Source organism: Scyliorhinus torazame, chromosome 5 (genome assembly GCF_047496885.1).
Source record: "Scyliorhinus torazame isolate Kashiwa2021f chromosome 5, sScyTor2.1, whole genome shotgun sequence".
Lineage (NCBI taxonomy): Eukaryota > Metazoa > Chordata > Chondrichthyes > Carcharhiniformes > Scyliorhinidae > Scyliorhinus > Scyliorhinus torazame.
In genome coordinates, this window is record NC_092711.1 from 201,925,402 (window position 1) to 201,944,063 (window position 18,662).

The 18,662-nt window shown below is 48.4% G+C and overlaps 1 protein-coding gene across 6 annotated transcripts in view; it reads left to right on the top strand.

Moving 5' to 3' along the window:
- The window catches only part of LOC140420885 (sodium- and chloride-dependent neutral and basic amino acid transporter B(0+)-like), a 138,165-nt gene that overhangs the window by 923 nt on the left and 118,580 nt on the right, over window positions 1-18,662 (top strand). For 5 of the 6 annotated variants that reach the window (XM_072504998.1, XM_072504993.1, XM_072504997.1 and 2 more), the window contains exons 1-2: window positions 2,113-2,238; window positions 2,505-2,658. In XM_072504998.1, coding sequence (XP_072361099.1) covers window positions 2,179-2,238; window positions 2,505-2,658 — 214 coding nt within the window. In that variant the 5' untranslated portion in view covers window positions 2,113-2,178. Of the gene's footprint in view, window positions 1-2,112; window positions 2,239-2,504; window positions 2,659-18,662 lie in introns of those variants that run through there. The other variant, XM_072504999.1, reaches the window with a different exon arrangement.

Below are 18,662 nucleotides of genomic sequence, written 5' to 3' on the forward strand. Positions count from 1 at the left end.
CTTGCATTGAAGTATAAACAGTTCAACCCCACCATTTTCCCTTGCTGGACACTTTTAAAACTTTGTGTCTCCTGTAATTCCAAGTCCATTATTCCATCTTCTACATCACTAGCTAATGTTCAACCTCCATTTTTCTGATCTGGGTTTGATCTATCTGAACCTACTCCCTCTGCCACACTAATTTAAATACTCCACAACAGAACTAGCGATAGCACCTGCCAGGACATTGGTCCCAGCTCTGCCTGGGTGCAACCCATCCTGTTTGTACAGCTGCCATTTTCCCAAGAACCGGTCCCAGTGCCTCAAGAATCTGAATCCCTTCCGGTCCCGCTACACCATCTCTCCAGCCACACATTCATCTGATCTATCCTCTTACTCCTACTCCCTCTAGTGTGTGGAATTGGGAGTAATCCTGAGATTACTACATTTGAGGTCCTGCATTTTAGTTTATCTCCTAACTTCCTGTACTCGTCTTGCAGGTCCTCATTACTTAGTTGACCTATGTCATTGGTACCGATGTGTATCACGACCACTGGCTGCTCACCTTCCCTCCCCTCAAAATTCTCTGCAGCCGCTCGGTGACATCCCGAACCCTGGCACCAGGAAGGCAGCATACCATCCTTGTTTCATGTTTTCGGCCACAGAAGCGTCTGATTGTGGTGAAATGCCTGTAGATAATATTCCATGTATTCATAGAATTTTATCATAGAATTTACAGTGCAGAAGGAGGCCATTCGGCCCATCGAGTCTGCACCGGCTCTTGGAAAGAGCACCCTACCCAAGGTCAACACCTCCACCCTATCCCCATAACCCAGTAACACCACCCAACATTAAGGGCAATTTTGGACACTAAGGGCAATTTAGCGTGGCCAATCCACCTAACCTGCACATCTTTGGACTGTGGGAGGAAACCGGAGCACCCGGAGGAAACCCACGCAGACACGGGGAGAACATGCACACGCCGCACAGACAGTGACCCAAGCCGGGAATCGAACCTGGGACCCTGGAGCTGTGAAGCAATTGTGCTAACCACTATGCTACCGTGCTGCCCCACACTACGTTATTCCGTAGTGTGACCTCCCACCAGCAGGTGGAGTCAGATATAAGCCAGGCCACACCCGGCTATTGCCAGAAGGTTGTAAGGCATGCATGAGGACAGTCGTGGATAGGGGTAGTTCCAGGAGCGTCTAAAGTAACTCTATGATAACTTGCTCTGTATCTGATCGTTACCTTGCCACTTGTACATTAATAAATCCTGGTTCTGGCTAAGTCATCAGCAGCTCTGTACATTCATTGCTAGACAAAGAACACAGAATACAGCACAAACTATTGAATCCCCTGTCACTATAGCCCTGCCACTCATTTACCTCCCACCCATCTGAGCAATAGAATCACCCGTGGTGCCGTGGCAGACTAGTACAAAAGGTGAAGGCACACGGGATCAGAGATGAGGTGGCAAGATGGATACAGAACTGGCTCGGTCACAGAAGGCAGTATCCAAAGCGGTATATATGTTTGAGAGGGGGATGACCACAGGGTTCCAGCAGTACCTTCCTGAGTGTTTTACTCTTCCTAATGGTCATGCATTCCCTTTCTGCGTGTAAAATCCTCACCTGCGGTGTAGCTACCTCGCTAAACATGATATGCATGAATTCCTCAGCACACACATGCTCAACACTGAGTCCACCCGCAGCACCAGCGCCAAAATTGGAGAGCTAGAAGCTGCATTTGGGCACACCGTATGCACTCATGGTCAGCAGGGATGCTGGAAGCATCCCTCGTTTCCCACATTGTGCCGGAGGAATATAACACGGGTCTGAGGTTTCATGCCATGACGCCCCTCTCGATTAACCTGGTTACTCTTTGGAATAAAAAATTACGTTAGCTGGGGCCCTTATTTACGTTAGCTAGGAACCTTATTTGTTACCAAACACTTCTATTATAATTGTGCAGCACTAATCTGTACTCCTTTGTATTTCTTGCCTGTCTCCTCTCATGCTCTTTTAGACTCCTGGCTCCTTTCACTCTTTTCCTTAGGTTAATAGACAAACTTCTGACATTGGTAGGGTCATTGCCTGGTATGAAAATTATTAATCAGAAACCAATTTAGCAGAGCTGTACAAAGTTCATCGATGTCCCAAATTCCAACCCTCGAACAAGTGATAGAATTGTCCAACAATGGGGAGGAGAGAATGTGTTCTATCTGTGTTCTCACAGAATGACCATCCAGAGGACACAGTGAGTATCAATCCATGGCAGTGAATTCATGAAAAACTCTGGGAAGTGCAGATGATTTGAGGATTTTGGTTGTTGTGATATGCAGAGTCTCTCTGTGAAGTTTCGGGTGTTTCCAAACCCCTAACCGATTGCTGTTAAATGCAGTGTTTCTGCAGTGGGTGAAAACTGTACTTTCTGTTTGAGCTCCAGTTTGAGAAAGTTAATTCCTGAGTCGGCCATTTCCTCTCTTCTCCCCCCCCCCCCCCCCCCCCCCCCCCTCCCCCCAGGCTGTCAAAAATGGGCATGTGGTTGAAGGTGACGAGAATGTGGAGCGAGGTAACTGGTCCTCGAAGACTGACTACTTGCTCTCGGTGATCGGCTGTGCTGTGGGTTTGAGCAACGTTTGGAGATTCCCTTACCTGGCTTACAGAAATGGAGGAGGTACTGTCGTGAAATGCAAAATACAGTTGAGAGAGAAAGGCAGAAATAAATTCATGGATTTGGAACGCAAATTCAATACAAATAATACAATGTTGAACATTACTGGAATAAGGAACACTGACATGAATCTCACAGTTTTAATCTGTTATATACAAAGAACAAGGAACAATGCAGCACAGGAACAGGCCCTTCAGCCCTCCAAGCCAGTACTGGTCATGATACCACCCTTGGCCAAAACTTCAGCACTTCCTAGTGCCGTATCCCTCTATACCCATCCTATCCATGTATTTGTCGAGATGCCTTTTGAACACCGTTAATGTATCTGCTTCCACAACTTCCCCTGGCAACGCGTTCCAGGCACTCACCACCCTCTGCATAAAAAACCTGCCTCGCACATCTCCACGGACCTTAAATCTTTGCCCCCTGGTGACTGACCCCTCCACCCTGGAGGGTGACCTTCGTGAGGTCACACTTGGAGTATAGTGTTCAATTCTGGTCGCCACACTACCAGAAGGATGTGGCGGCTTTAGAGAGATTTACCAGGATGTTGCCTGGTGTGGAATGCATTAGCTATGACGAGAGGTTGAATAAACTCAGTTTGTTCTCACTGGAACGACGGAGGTTGAGGGGCGACCTGATAGAGGTCTACAAAATTATGAGGGGCATAGACAGAGTGGATAGTCAGAGGCTTTTTCCTAGGGTAGAGGGGTCAATTACTAGGGGGCATAGGTTTAATGTGCGAGTGGCAAGGTTTAGAGGAGATGTACGAGGTAAGTGGGTGCCTGGAACTCGCTGCCGGAGGAGGTGATGGAAGCAGGGACGATAGTGACGTTTAAGGGGCATCTTAGCAAATACATGAATAGGATGGGAATAGAGGGATATGGACCCCGGAATTGCAGAAGATTTTAGTTTAGACGGGCGGCATGGTCGTCACAGGCTTGGAGGGCTGAAGGGCCTGTTCCTGTGGTGTACTTTTCTTTGTTCTTTGTTCTTTGGATAGAATGCCTGCCCATCCATTCTATCCATTCCTCTCATAATCTTATAGACCTCTATCAGGTCACCACTAAACCTATGACGTTCTAAAGAAAACTGTCCAAGTCTATTCAGCCTCTCCGCATAGTTAACACCCTCCAGACCAGGCAAAATCCTGGAAAACCTCCTCCGCACCCTCTCCAAAGCCTCCATATCCTTCAGGTAGTGTGGCGACCAGAATTGTGCGCAATATTTCAAGTGCGGCCTTACCAAGGTTCTGTGCAACTGCAGCATGACTTGCCAGTTTTTATACTCGATGCCCCGTCCAATGAAGGCAAGCAGTCCATATGTTTTCTTGACTAACTTGTCCACTTGTGTTTCCATTTTCAATGGCCTGTGGACCTGTACGTCCAGATCTCTCTGATTTTCTATATTCCTCAGAATTTTGCCATTTATTGTAGATTTCCCCTCTATGTTCGACCTACCATGGGCGGCATGGTAGCACAGTGGTCAGACTGTCTCTCTTGTGAATCTTCTCATCCGATCTATGTCCATGTCTGAGCAATAAAGTTGTTGAAGAATGTCAGGTTGCAAAGATTCTGGTGTGATGATATATCTTTAAAAATTACTCGCTGGGAAATGAATTCTCAATGAAGCCAAAATGGTCTCAGGTGCTCATGGACATGCTGAGTTGATGCAGGCCACCCTACAATGAAGGTTTTCCCACAGTTTGTATAAATGCAAAATGTGCACTAAATCAATGGACGGATTTGCATTCTCCTGGAAGCGTAACTTTACAGCTCACTTAACCACTGCCAATTTTGTCAAAACGTTCTGCATATCGCGATTTTAGGTATGAACTAAGGTGATAGGACTGGTTCCTGAGGTTGATCTGCAGTGTGGGGTTTGACTGATTCAATGGATTGTCACCAGTTAGAGGTCACAGAATGCCAAGGAATGATTGTACTTGTGCGCCAGGATCCTGCAAGCGGAATTAATGAACCATTTTACACTGAAAGTTGAGCAGCAGTAGTCTTCGCCATGATCTGTGTGTGGATACAAGTAATTTATTGTTGGCAGAGGTTGTATGTTGGCAGATACCCCTGTTTCAATCTTAGTCAAGAATTAATAATTTCCAAAACATACTACATTGAATGTTGGCAGGCAAATGGATGGTGACATAGTATTTATTTTTTCCACAAGATTGATGATGTGAAACATGCGGTCACTGCTCTTCATCATCATGTTTTAGTTTATCAGTTACCTCACATAGACATTCATGATGGGACATCAGATGGTCACTCTTATTGTTTGAAGGTATGGTCTGGTTGGATCAATGCAGGGCTCTTTGTAGCTGCATCAGTCTTTCTCTAGTTCACTGCCCCTTCCAGTGGCTGTTTCTGCCACATGCTTTTCATAGTTTATGGAAAGCTGGGCATTTCCATGGTGCAGGAAGAAGGCCACACCTACCTCATGTCTTGCTAGGTTTGGATGTTTTCATAAGTGGGTTAACCAAGAACAATACAGCACAGGAACAGGCCCTTCGGCCCTCCAAGCCTGTAGTGGTCATGATACCAACCTTAGCCAAAACCCTCAGCACTTCCTTGTGCCATATCCCTCTATACCCATCCTATCCATATATTTGTCGAGATGCCTTTTGAATGCCGTTAATGTATCTGCTTCCACAGCCTCCCCTGGCAACACATTCCAGGCACTCAATCACCCTTTGCATAAAACATCTGCCTCGCACATCTCCTCTAAACTTTGCCCCATGGATCTTAAACCTTTGCCCCCTTGGTGACTGACCCCTCCACCCTGGTAAAGAGTGCCTGCCCATCCACTCGATGCATGCCCTTCATAATCTTGTAGACCTCTATCAGGTCACCCCTCAAGCTCTGTCTTTCTAATGAAAACTGTCCGTGTCTATTCAACCTCTCCGCATAGCTAACATCCTCCAGACCAGGCGACATCCTGGCAAACTTCCTCTGCATCCTCTCCAAAGCCTCCACATCATTCCAGTCGTGTGGTGACCAGAATTGTGCACAATATTTCAAGTGCGGCCTTACCAAGGTCTAAACAACTGTGGCATGGCTTACCAGTTTTTGTACTCGATGCCCTGTCCAATGAAGGCAAACATTCCATATGCTTTCTTGACTATCTTGTCCACTTGTGTTGCCATTTTTAAAGATCTGTGGATCACACGCCCAGATCTCTCTGACTTTCTATATTCCTAAGAGATTTGCCATTTCCAGTATATTTCCACGCCATGTTAGACCTACCAAAATGCATTTCCTCACATTTGTCTGGATTAAACTATAATTGCCATTTTTCTGCCCAAGTCTCCAACCTATCTGTCGCTGTATCCTCTGACAATCCTCAACACTATCTGCCACTCCACCAACCTTGGTGCCATCCGCGCACTTACTAATCAGACCAGCTACATTTTCCTCCCAGCACCGATCCCTGTGGAACACCTCTAGTCACAACCTTCCATTCAGAAAAACACTCTTCTTTGTGGAGTTTTCGGGCTATAAGCTCAATGTAGGGACGAGTGAGCTCTTTGTATTACAGGCGGGGGACCAAGAAAGAGGGATAGGGGACCTACCGCTGAGGAGGGCGGAGGGGAGCTATTGGTATCTGGGGATCCAGATAGCCAGGAGTTGGGGGACCCTACATAAACTGAATCTGACGAGGTTGGTGGAGCAAATGGAGGAGGATTTCAAAAGATGGGACATGTTACCGCTCTCGCTGGCGGGTAGAGTGCAGTCGGTCAAAATGGTGGTCCTTCCGAGGTTTCTGTTTGTGTTTCAGTGCCTTCCCATCGTGATCACTAAGGCCTTTTTTAGGAGAGTAGGCAGGAGTATTATGGGGTTTGTGTGGGCGAATAAGACCCCGAGAGTAAGGAGAGAGTTCCTGGAACGCAGTAGGGACCGAGGAGGGTTGGCGCTGCCAAACCTGGGGAGCTACTATTGGGCAGCAAATGTGTCGATGATCCGCAAGTGGGTTATGGAGGGAGAGGGGGCGGCATGGAAGAGGATGGAGATGGCGTCCTGTAAAGGAACGAGCCTGGGGGTATTGGTGACAGAACCGCTGCCGCTCTCGCCGACAAAGTATACCACAAGCCCGGTGATAGCAGCAACGCTAAGGATCTGGGGCCAGTGGAGACGGCACCGGGGTGCAATGGGAGCATCGGTGTGGTCCCCGATCAGGGGTAACCACCGGTTTGTCCCAGGGAAGATGGACGGGGGGTTCCAGAGCTGGCATCGGGCGGGGATTGGAAGAATGGGGGACCTGTTCATCGACGGGACGTTTGCGAGCCTAGGGGCACTGGAGGAGAAGTTTGAGTTACCCCCGGGAAATGCCTTTAGATATATGCAGGTGCGGGCTTTTGTGAGGCGACAGGTGAGGGAATTCCCGTTGCTCCCGGCACAAGAAGTTCAAGATAGGGTGATCTCAGGTGTATGGGTCGGGGAGGGCAAGGTGTCGGAAATACACCAGGAGTTGAAAGAAGAGGGGGAAGCGCTGGTAGAAGAGTTGAAGGGTAAATGGGAGGAGGAGCTGGGGGAGGAGATCGAGGAAAGCCTGTGGGCTGATGCCCTAGGTAGGGTTAATTCCTCCTCCTCGTGTGCCAGGCTCAGCCTGATACAATTTAAGGTGGTCCACAGAGCGCACTTGATGGGGGCGAGGTTGAGTAGGTTCTTTGGGGTAGAGGACAGATGTGGAAGGTGCTCAGGGAGCCCGGCGAACCATGTCCATATGTTTTGGTCATGCCCGGCACTGGAGGGGTTCTGGAGAGGAGTGGCGGGAGCAATTTCTCAGGTGGTGAAAGTCCGGGTCAAGCCAAGCTGGGGGCTAGCAATATTTGGAGTAGTGGACGAACCGGGAGTGCAGGAGGCGAAAGAGGCCGGCATTCTGGCCTTTGCGTCCCTAGTAGCCCGGCGAAGGATCTTGCTAATGTGGAAAGAGGCGAAGCCCCCCAGCCTGGAGGCCTGGATAAATGATATGGCTGGGTTCATAAAGTTGGAGAGGATTAAGTTCACCTTGAGAGGGTCTGCGCAGGGGTTCTACAGGCGGTGGCAACCGTTCCTAGACTATCTCGCGGAGCGTTAGAGGAAGGTTGGTCAGCAGCAGCAGCAAACTTGGAGGTGGGGTGGGGGGGGGTGGAGGGGATGTCCTGGGAGGGGGGGGAGGGGGGGGGAAAGGGGGGACTGCCTGGGAGGGTGGATGAGCAAGAGATAACATGAAGGGTTGGGGAAACTGGCAAGTACGGGTGAGGACCAGTGTACAAAGCTGTGTAAATATATCATTTTGCCATGTATATATCCTGCTCTGCGCGATTTCTCGCTTTTTTTTGTTACGAGGGGGGGGGTTATTGTTTGTAAGGGAGAAAAATTGTGTTAAAAAATTTTAATAAATATACTTTAAAAAAAAGAAAAACACTCTTCTACTGCTACACTTTGCCTTCTGTGACCGAGCCAGTTCTGTATCCAGCTTACCACCTCACCTCTGATCCCGTGTGACTTCACCTTTTGTACCAGTCTGCCATGAGGCACCTTGTCAAAGGCTTTACTGAAGTCCATGTAAACAACATCACCACCCTCCCCATATCAATCACCTTTGTCACCTCTTCAAAAAACTCGATCAAGTTTGTGAGGCACGGCACGACCTCCTCTTCACAAAACCATGCTGCATTATCGCTAATGAGTCCATTTGTTTCCAAATGGGTATATATCCTGTCCCTGAGAATCCTCTCCAATAATTTACCTACTCCCGACGTGAGGCTCACTGGCCTATAGTTTCCTGGATTATCTCTGCTATCTTTCTTAAACGGCGGTGCCACATGAGCTATTCTCCAGTCCTCTGGGATCTCATCTGTAGCCAATGAGGATACAAAGATGTCAGTTAAGGCCCCAGCAATTTCTTCCCTTGCTTCCCTCAGTATTCTGGGGTAAATCCCATCCGGCCCAGGAGACTTATTTACCTTAATGTCTTTTAAAAGACCCTGGGCGAGATTCTCCACTCCCGCGCCGGTTGGGAGATTGTCCTGGGCCGGCAAAATTTCCCGGGATGCCGGTCCGATGCCCTCCCACGATTCTCCCAAGCGGCGGGAATGGCCCCGTCGAGTTCCGCGGGCCGCAGGTCGGAGAATCGCCGGAGACACCCAAAATGGCGATTCTCCGGCACCCCGGCTATTCTCAGGCCCGGATGGGCCGAGTGGCCAGGCCAAAACGGCAGGTTCCCCCCGGCGCCGTCCACACCTGGTCGCTGCCGCCGGGAACAGTGCGGGAATGCTGGGGGGGAAGATCCTGCACCGGTGGGGTACCTCAAATGTGGCATGGCCCGCGATCGGTACCCACCGATCATCGGGCCATCCTCTCTGAAGGAGGACCTCCTTCCTTCCGCGGCCCCGCAAGATCCGTCCGCCATCTTCTTGCGGGGCGGACTCAGAGAGGACGGCAACCGCGCATGCGCGGGTGACGCCAGTTATGCGGCGTCGGCCGCGTCATCTATGTGGTGCCGCCTTTGCGCGGCGGCAAGGCCTGGCGCGTGTAGATGACGCGGCCCCGATCCTAGCCCATTGTCGGGGCCTGAATCGGTCGGGATAGGGGCCGTTTCGTGCCATCGTGAACCTCGACGGCGTGGGCACTTTGGTGCGGGAGTGGAGAATCCCGCCCCCAATACCTCCTCCTTTTCGATGTCAGCATGACCCAGTCTATCCACACCCTACCCAAGAATCATCTTCCATAAAGTCCTTTCCTTTGATACACACTGATGTACTCATTTACTACCTCGCCCATTTCCTCTGGCTTAACACATAGATAACCTCCCCCACCCTGTTCGTAAGTGGTCCAATGCTTTCCCTGCTGACCCTCTTGCTTTTTACTTATGAATAAAAAACTTTGGGAGTCACCTTAATCCTACTTGCCAAGGACTTTTCATGAACCCTCCTAACTTTCCTACCTTCCCGCTCAAGTACCTTCCTACTTTCTTTATATTCCTCAAGAGTTTTGACTGTCCTCGCCCTTCTAGACGGTACAAAAGCCTCCCTTTTCTTTTTGACCAGGTTCACAATATCCCTCATTATCCAAGGCTCCCTAAACTTCCCATACTTATCCTTTGTTCTCTCAGGAGCGTGACTTTCCTGAATCCTAATCAACTGTTGCTTGAAAGACTCCCACATGTCCGATGTTAATCTGCCCTCCAACAGCCATACTCAATTCAAATTCTTCAATTCTTGTCTAATGATCTCCCAGCCCGCCAAGAACAGCAGTACTGAGCAGGTACCAATGCTTCCTTAACCAGAGGGAATCAGTACATTTGTTTCTCAATGGATGTCAACAAACAGTACGAAAGAATGCCTTAATTTTTAGCAACGACTGGCTTCGCTTGTGAACATAGCAGCTTTTGTCTGCAAGCATATGGTTATAAGAGCACCAGAAGCTGAGCCAGTGCTTTTCTCAGCAGCTAGAGCTATCATTGCTTCCCTGTCCAACTGGTGCATGCTGATTGCTGGAGGATCATGTAAGTCTGTGCCAGTTTTGCTGGCAGCTGCCATGATGCTTTGTTCTGAGAAATTCATTAATACCCTTCTAAACCTACCATTCCATGAAGGTCAGAAGATGGTTGTTAGGGGATATGGGATTATATAACGTCACCCCACCATGCCTGTAGAGCACAGGCACATTAGCCATGGAAATACCAGAAATATCACTGAGCACAGCATTCGTATGTTTTAAGGTAAATTGCAGTCATTGATCGGCATATGAATGCCCAGACAAAATGGGCAAACAGGAGCAGGGATGTCATGCTAATGTTATACAGGGTCATGCTAAGACCACACCTCTAATATTGTATGCAGTTTTAGTCTCCTTATCTGAGGAAGGGCGCTCTTGCTATGAAGGGTGTGCAGCGGAGGTTTACCAGATAGATTCCTGGGATGGCGGGACTGACGTACGAGGAGAGATTGCAATGGTTAGGATTATATTCACTGGAGTTGAGAAGAATGAGGGGGATCGCATAGAAACCTATAAAATACTAACAGGACTAGACAGGGTAGATGCAGGAAAGATGTTCCCAATGGCGGGGCAGGTCCAGAACCAGGGGGGTCACAATCTAGGGATGCGGGGTAAACCGTTTTGGACTGAGATGAGCAGTTGAGGCCAAAACATTGTATGTTTTCAAAAAGGAGTTAGATATAACTCTTGGAGCTAAAGGGATCGAAGGATATGGGGGGAAAGTGGGAACAAATTACTGAGTTGGATGGTCAGCCATGATCATAATGAATGGCAGAGCAGGCTCGAAGGGCCAAATGGCCTCCGCCTGCTCCTATTTTCTATGTTCTATGTTTCTATCCTGAAAAATAAACTTATACCTTTGTTGTGAGGAACTGAGGGGAGGCTGAATAGAGGGGAACCAGTTCACCAGTTCAGGAATAACAGGAATGCGGAATATTTGGCTAATGGTAAAGTTCTTGAAAGTGTGGATGAGCAGAGGGATCTAGGTGTCCATGTACATAGATCCCTGAAAGTTGCCACCCAGGTTGATAGGGTTGTGAAGAAGGCCTATGGAGTTTTGGCCTTTATTGGTAGAGGGATTGAGTTCCGGAGTCGGGAGGTCATGTTGCAGCTGTACAGAACTCTGGTACGGCCGCATTTGGAGTATTGCGTACAGTTCTGGTCACCGCATTATAGGAAGGACGTGGAGGCTTTGGAGCGGGTGCAGAGGAGATTTACCAGGATGTTGCCTGGTATGGAGGGAAAATCTTATGAGGAAAGGCTGATGGACTTGAGGTTGTTTTCGTTGGAGAGAAGAAGGTTAAGAGGAGACTTAATAGAGGCATACAAAATGATCAGGGGGTTGGATAGGGTGGACAGTGAGAGCCTTCTCCCATGGATGGATATGGCTGGCACGAGGGGACATAACTTTAAACTGAGGGGTAATAGATATAGGACAGAGGTCAGAGGTAGGTTCTTTACGCAAAGAGTAGTGAGGCCGTGGAATGCCCTATCTGCTACAGTAGTGAACTCGCCAACATTGAGGGCATTTAAAAGTTTATTGGATAAACATATGGATGATAATGGCATAGTGTAGGTTAGATGGCTTTTGTTTTGGTGCAACATCGTGGGCCGAAGGGCCTGTACTGCGCTGTATTGTTCTATGTTCTATGTTCTATGTTCTAATGTTACCATAAAATGCCGTTCCCCAATTTAGTCATCTTAATGCGAGGGTTACCCTCATCCCTATCCAAAAGTAACCTCAAATTTACAGAATTGTGGTCACTATTGCCAAAATGTTCCCCTATTGAAACCTCAACCAACCTGTCCAGGCTCATTCCCCAATACCAGTTCCAGTACTGCCCCTTCCCTAGTTGGACTATATACATATTGCATCAAGAAGCCTTCCTGGATACACATTACAAACTCCGCCCCATCCAAGCCCCGAGCATTAAATGAGTCCCAGTCAATGTAGGGGAAATTAAAATCCCCTATCACAACAAGCCTGTTACTTTGGCATCTATCCACAATCTCTCTACCTATCTGCTCCTCTATCTCTCGCTGGCAGTTTGGGGGTGCTGGGGAGGGGGAGGGGGGGGCGGTGGTGGTGCTGTAATGAACGTCCAACATTGTGATTGCAATGTTCCTTCCTGTTCCTGAGCTCTACCCAGATTATAATAATAATAATCTTTATTGTTCTCACAATTAGGCTCACTGCAATGAAGTTACTATGAAAATCCCCTAGTCACCACTGAGCCCTCTGAGTTGTCTTCCTGCAGTTCGGCTATAATATTCTCCTTAACCAGTAATGTTACTCGCCCACCCTCTTTATATCCCCTCTGTCTCTCCTGAAGCATCTATATCCTCCAATCTTCAGCTGCCAATCCTGCCTTTCCTTTAACCATGTTTTTGCGATAACCACAACATGGTAATTCCAAGTACTAATAAATGCTCAAAGTTCATCAGCCTTACCTGCTAAACTTCTGGCGTTGAAACAAATACACTTCAAACCACTGTGTTTGAGCAGACAGGGTGATGTTGTTCTCTTATTTTTGTTCTCTGCTTCCCCTTCAATTATTACACCTTGTAAGCTAGTGCTCTGGTTCCCACCCCACTGCCATACTAGTTTAAATCCTCCCGAGTGACTCCAGCAAACCTCCCAGCCACGATATTGGTGCCCCTCCAGTTTAGATGCAACCCATTCTTCTTGTACAGGTCACACCTGCCCCTGAATCAAATATTGTTTATTCTGATGTGAAATGATATGACAAGGTAGTATTTATTATTGTTGTCGCTAACTTTAGCCTTAGTTTAATTGCTCTGTTCTATCACCTTTGCTCTTGAGTCGCCAGGTATCTTTCTGATACCGCCACGTGGTTCAAGTCCGGGTAATGATCAATAATCCAATACACCGCTTAGTAAGAGTTAAATCAAAGCACATTTATTATATACAGTAATCAATACTCATGCATAAATTCTACGTCTAAGCTACTTCTTACAACTAACAGGCCAATACTTAACTTGGAAATGGCCCATCAGGTCAGGGAAACGAATGGCCTTTCGTTCGGATTCTGAGCCTGCGGGATTCGAAGCTGGTACAGATTGATAGCTAGGAGTGCCTATCTCGTTGCGAGCATTGGAGTAAGACTTACGGGATGTTTCGCGATGGCTGGACCGGTCACTGTCAAGGGTTGGTCTGCGTTGCTGAGTGACCCGGTCAGAAGAAGAAGCAGAAGGGTGCAGGAGGATGCAGAAGGGTCGATTTGAACTTGGACTCTATTCTTATAGTCCCCAGGGGCTTCCTGCCTTTCGGGGCGGACTCTGTACCTGGTTCCATGTGATTGGACTTTGTCCCAATCACTTGGCTCGATATTCTCCAATGCTGGAGCGATTCCTTGATCGATGGGCGGTCTTGAGGTGATAGTTCACCTACCTTTGTGTAGGCTCCTGTTGGCGCCAAAAAGTCTGGGTTGGCTTTGTGTGTCTAAAATGTTGCACATTGTTCCCGGGGATTGCTCATTAGTATGCAGATGGCTGGTGGTTTGTTGTGCTGATGGTTCCTGGATTCGATCTTGTCTGGCCTTCCCAGAGGTGAATACACAGTCTACCTGTAGCTGCTTGTTTTAGTCCTGTTGGCTGATTTTCCCATCAGCCTTTGCCGTTTGCCATTTTAAATCGGGGTTAGCCATTCTAAATCGGGAGTTAGCCATTTTAACTGGCTACATTCTTGTGATCCTAACGCGAAGCGTGAAGGATCACATCACTATGTTGCTTTCCATCCCCTGAACTGGGGAGGACACTTCCTTCATGGCCTCTGCACTGACCATAGCTATGCAAAAAATTTTTAACTAACAATTCTAAGGGCGCGATGTCAGACGGGGACATGCATTACAAAACAATAAACTGGAAACCTCTAACTTATTCTTAATACACTACACTCACTTCAACATTCCATTATCCTACCTTCCTCAATCATACAACAAAATCATAGCATTTCATACAGTCTTTCCTGGCTTGGCAGTCAAGCTCAGTATCATACAATTTGCTCATGAAAAAGTTCTTTACAGTTCTTTATTTACAATAACAATAAACGCAAGTGAATGTACTTTATTATAGATCGCGGGGGTCGGGGGTCTGGTCGTAACCGAACATAAGGGATCTGATCCTATATACCGAGTTTCTAGCGTGGTGGGCTCTCCTTCTCCATTTCCGTAGACGCATAGTCTGCACAATGCAGCAGAGTATCGCTAATGCTAGTAATGTTTCGATTACATAGGACAGAGAGTACCAGGTTATAAACCTGTCACACCAAGATGCTGTGGTGTCGCTGGTGACTGGGCTCTGGGTACTGCGGGATAGTGAAACATTAACGGCTGGGGGTCTTGAAGTCATGGGGTTCGCGGTCACGCGCAACCAAATGTCCAAAAGCACAAGGGTGATCCACTTGAAGGAAGTCCTCATGGCTCTTCTCTTTCCTTTTCTTTCTTTGTCTTCTCCGGTCCTGGAGCTGCTGGTGTTCTGTAGAAACAAACATAGTGTCTGTAACTATCTTTGTTTAATATCTGGTACGCTTGTGTGGTCTGTCCTGTAGTGCCAATTACTCCCTTTATAATTGGTCACAATGTGTGACTCCCTCATTTTTTTTCAACAAATTTTAGGAGAAGACACACTTCCCAATAATGAACCAGTGCTGATTTAGCATCCAAATGTTCCAGGATGTAAATAGCAGATGGCTGGCAACCTAAAGGTTACCTAAACAAAACAAAACTTTTTGAACCGAAAAAGGCCAAAATGAGGTGCCTATGGGCCGCGACGGGTACGATTTGGATGGAGTCCCCGGGTAGGATGGCTACCAATGCCGTATCTCTCCTACCCGAGCGTAGTTGACCAGAGGGGGGGTTCCCAGGCAGGGCGGGTCTCAAGCCGTTTCTCCACTGCCTGAGCAACCGACAAGAAGGGGCAAAAAATGTAGTCATCGTGGTGGGGCTGCCGTAGTGGTTCTATCCTTCGAACCAGAAGGGCAGTTACGATCGGGCATCTGGTTCCATAACCAGTCTCTGCAGACAAGCTCTCAGAGGTTTCTGCTGAACTGGTGAGTCTCTGTAGGCAAGTCCTCAGAGGTTTCGGTCGAATAGGCGTGGGGCAGTGAAAACAAATTCTCCTGTCGGACATACAACATTTCACAAACTTACAAACAACATACAACATTCTGCAGGTTCCATCAGAAAGGACAACACTTCTCCCAAGCGGTTCCTTTAAAACATCATCTGGGCACCTCAGTTCTCGGTTGCGAACAGGGTCCGCAAAGGGGTTCTCGGTTTAGGAGTCAGACCCAAGGTCATCCTCTTCTCCCGGGTGCCAAGCTCTGGAGTGGATTAGGGCTGAAAGGGCTGCATGGTGTGAGTTGGGGTTCCCTTCGTCGTTGCGGACGAGTCGGTATGAGTTGTCACGGTGCCAGTAATTGGTGTCTAGTTGTGTGGGGACAAAATCAGGGTCATCAGTGTGGTTCGGTGGTCAGTGGTGGGGTTTATTTAGGAAAGTGATCATGAAGGGATCACTTGGATCGTAGTCGGAATCACTGGGTGTGGGTCCTGTTGCATGGGGATAGTAGGGAGGCGTGCTGTGGCTATCGTCCGAGTCACAGTCGCTGTCTCTGCTGCTGCAGTCTGTGGGCGTTCCGGGGCGGAGTGTATATTTCGGGGGTGGAGTCGAGGTCGAGTCCGTGGCTGGGCTGGACGTGGTGGGGGTTGGTAGGGTTACGTTGGCTGTGGGCGGGGTGTGGTGTGCTGCGTCGAACATGACGTGGTGTGCGTGGTTCAACTGTGTTCCATAAGCCTTCAGCTGTTTATATGAAACCACGCAGTCTTACCATTGGGCTACTTTATTTTATAAACGGAAGGGCTTACTTTATCCGCAATGGAATACGGACCCGAGTATTTTGGTGACAGGAATGTGCTGGGGTTATATACAGAGAGCATCACTTGCTGTCCGATACTATACTCAGTCGCATGCATTGTCTTGTCGAAACAAGCCTTGCTCTGTTTCTTTCTTGTGCCCAATTTTACTGCGGCTGCTAGCTGAGCCGTTTTAATATTGTCAACTAATTGCTCCACGGCTTTCTCGTGTGTGAGGGCCGTCACTTCGGGGCTGGTCAAGTCCAAACTTAACAAATATTCTGTGTCTTTCATGGGGCGTCCGGTCATGAGAGTGTGTGGGGTGTAACCTGTGGAGGTAGAAATAGTGTTACGCAAAACATCAGCGCAAAAGGGAGGAGTCCCAAGTGGTGTTGTTCTGCTGGACCATTTTTCTGAGGGTGGATTTTAGGGTCCGATTCATGCGCTCCACGATACGACTCGACTGTGGGTGGTATGCTATGTGGAATTTTTGGGTGATGCCAAATATCGTGAGGACGTTCTGCATGACACGTCCCGTAAAATGGGAATCTTGGTCTGATTCAATGTTGCGGGGGAGTCCCCATCTTGTAAAGATGTGGTGGGTCAGAATCTTGGCTGTGGTTTTCGCAGTGTTTGTGCGGGCTGGGAATGCTTCCACCCATTTCATAAATGTGTCAATTACCACAAGTGCATATTTATAGCCATTCCTGCAAGGGGGCAATGGTCCTATAAAGTCAATCTGTTGGTTAGTCCAGGGGCCATTAACGGGTCGGGTGTGGCTGAGTTGGGCCTTTTTGGCATATCTGTCCGGATTATTCTGCGCACAGATAAGACAGTTCTCGATGTAATGGTTTACATCTTCCTTTAAATTTGGCCACCAACAAAGCTGCTTGAGATGGGCTGTAGTGGGATCGATTCCCTGATGTCCATAACCGTCATGGAACAAGCAAATCAATTGATTCCTGTCCTGTTCTGGAACCACATAAAGGGTGTCTTTTAACACCACACCGTCATGTGTGGTCAGTGCATTTCTAAACCTCTCGTAGGATGCGGGATACTTTCCTTTGACTATCTCCCTGAGATTGCTGTCCTGCTTCTGGGCCTCTACTAGATCCTCGATCTTTGTCTATGAGACCTGAACTGCACTCACTGACGCGCTTTCGGGGGGTGTCCAAAAATACCCATGTCTGGAACCTGCTTTAGCCAGTGCGTCGGCTTTCACATTTCTAGGGGGGGAGGAACGATGGTGACTGCGGACTTTGATGATCCCAAAAGTCCTGTTCTGGGCTCTTTCTAAAATATGGCGGAGCAATGGGGCTGAGGGGAGGGGCTTTCCATCTGCGGAAATAAATCCTCTTGCTTTCCACAGGGGCAAAAATTCCGTGAGGCTGTTGCAGACATAGAGGCTATCCGAGTAGATGTCTGCTGAGCTGGGGAAGGAATGTGGGTGTTCAACTATATATGCGATGACCGCGAGCTCTGCTGCCTGCGCGCCTCAGTGTCTGGGTAGTTTTAACGATATTTCCTCGAGGGCGCGTCCCTGCGCGTCCTCGACATATATACCGCAACCTGTTATGCGCTGCCCATCCAAGACTGTGGAAGATCCATCCACATAGATCTTTATGGGCACACGTGTGTGTGTGTGTGCTGGGGGCTCTGGGTTGAACTATCTATCTCTCTGGGGGGTGTTTTAGCGATAAAGGGGCCTGTGTTGTGGTGTGGAGAGATAATCTCACATTCCTGGGGGGTTCCGGGGTACTGTAAATTGTCGGCTAAATAGGTGTGTGTCTTTGTCCTTTTTACAGTGATGTCCCGTCCCTGCAAGAGAAGGGTCCATCTAGCTGCTCTTATTTGACTGACGGTACCGTCCTTGAGTCGTCTGTCCAGTAAAAGCTGGGTGGGGGTGTGTTCGGTGAGAACTGTGATGGGGCTCAGTCCGGTAATGTATGAAAAATACTGCACTGCCCAAAATACTGCGAGCAGGTGTCTCTCACAGGCTGAAAATCCCTGCTCCACAGCATCTAAAAGTCTGGAGGCGTAAGCTACGGGCCTTAACTGGTCGTGCCGTTCCTAAAGGAGCACGGCTGAAAGGGTGCGGTCTGTGGTCGCTACCTCTATGGCGTAAGGGGAAAGCGGGTCTGGAACTTGTAGTGCGGGGGCTGCTATGAGTGCCTGTTTTAAAGAGTCCACAGCATCCGTATGCTGCGGAAGCCATTCCCAGGGGGCTCCTTTCTTTAGGAGGTCTGAGAGGGGCGCTGCCTTGCTGGCGAAACTGTCAATGTGGTTTCGGCAGTAGCCAACCAGTCCTAAAAACAACCAGAGGGCTGAAACGTTCTGGGGAAGGGGCAATTTAGCAATCGAGTCAATCCTTTTATGCTCGATCTCGTGTTTACCGTGTGTGATAATTGTTCCCAAATATATCACTTTTTCTTCCAAAATCTGGGCCTTTTTGGGGTTGACTTTACAACCGATTGAGTGTAATAGTTCCAGGAGTTCGGACAGAAGCTGAATGTGCTCTTCCTTGGTGTTTGTCTGCAGTAGTAGGTAGTCTACGTACTACCAGACATTCGGGGCAAGAGAATTTAGCTAAACCATTTGCCAGCTGTTGGTGGAAAATGGAGGGGGAGTTGTGGAATCCTTGTGG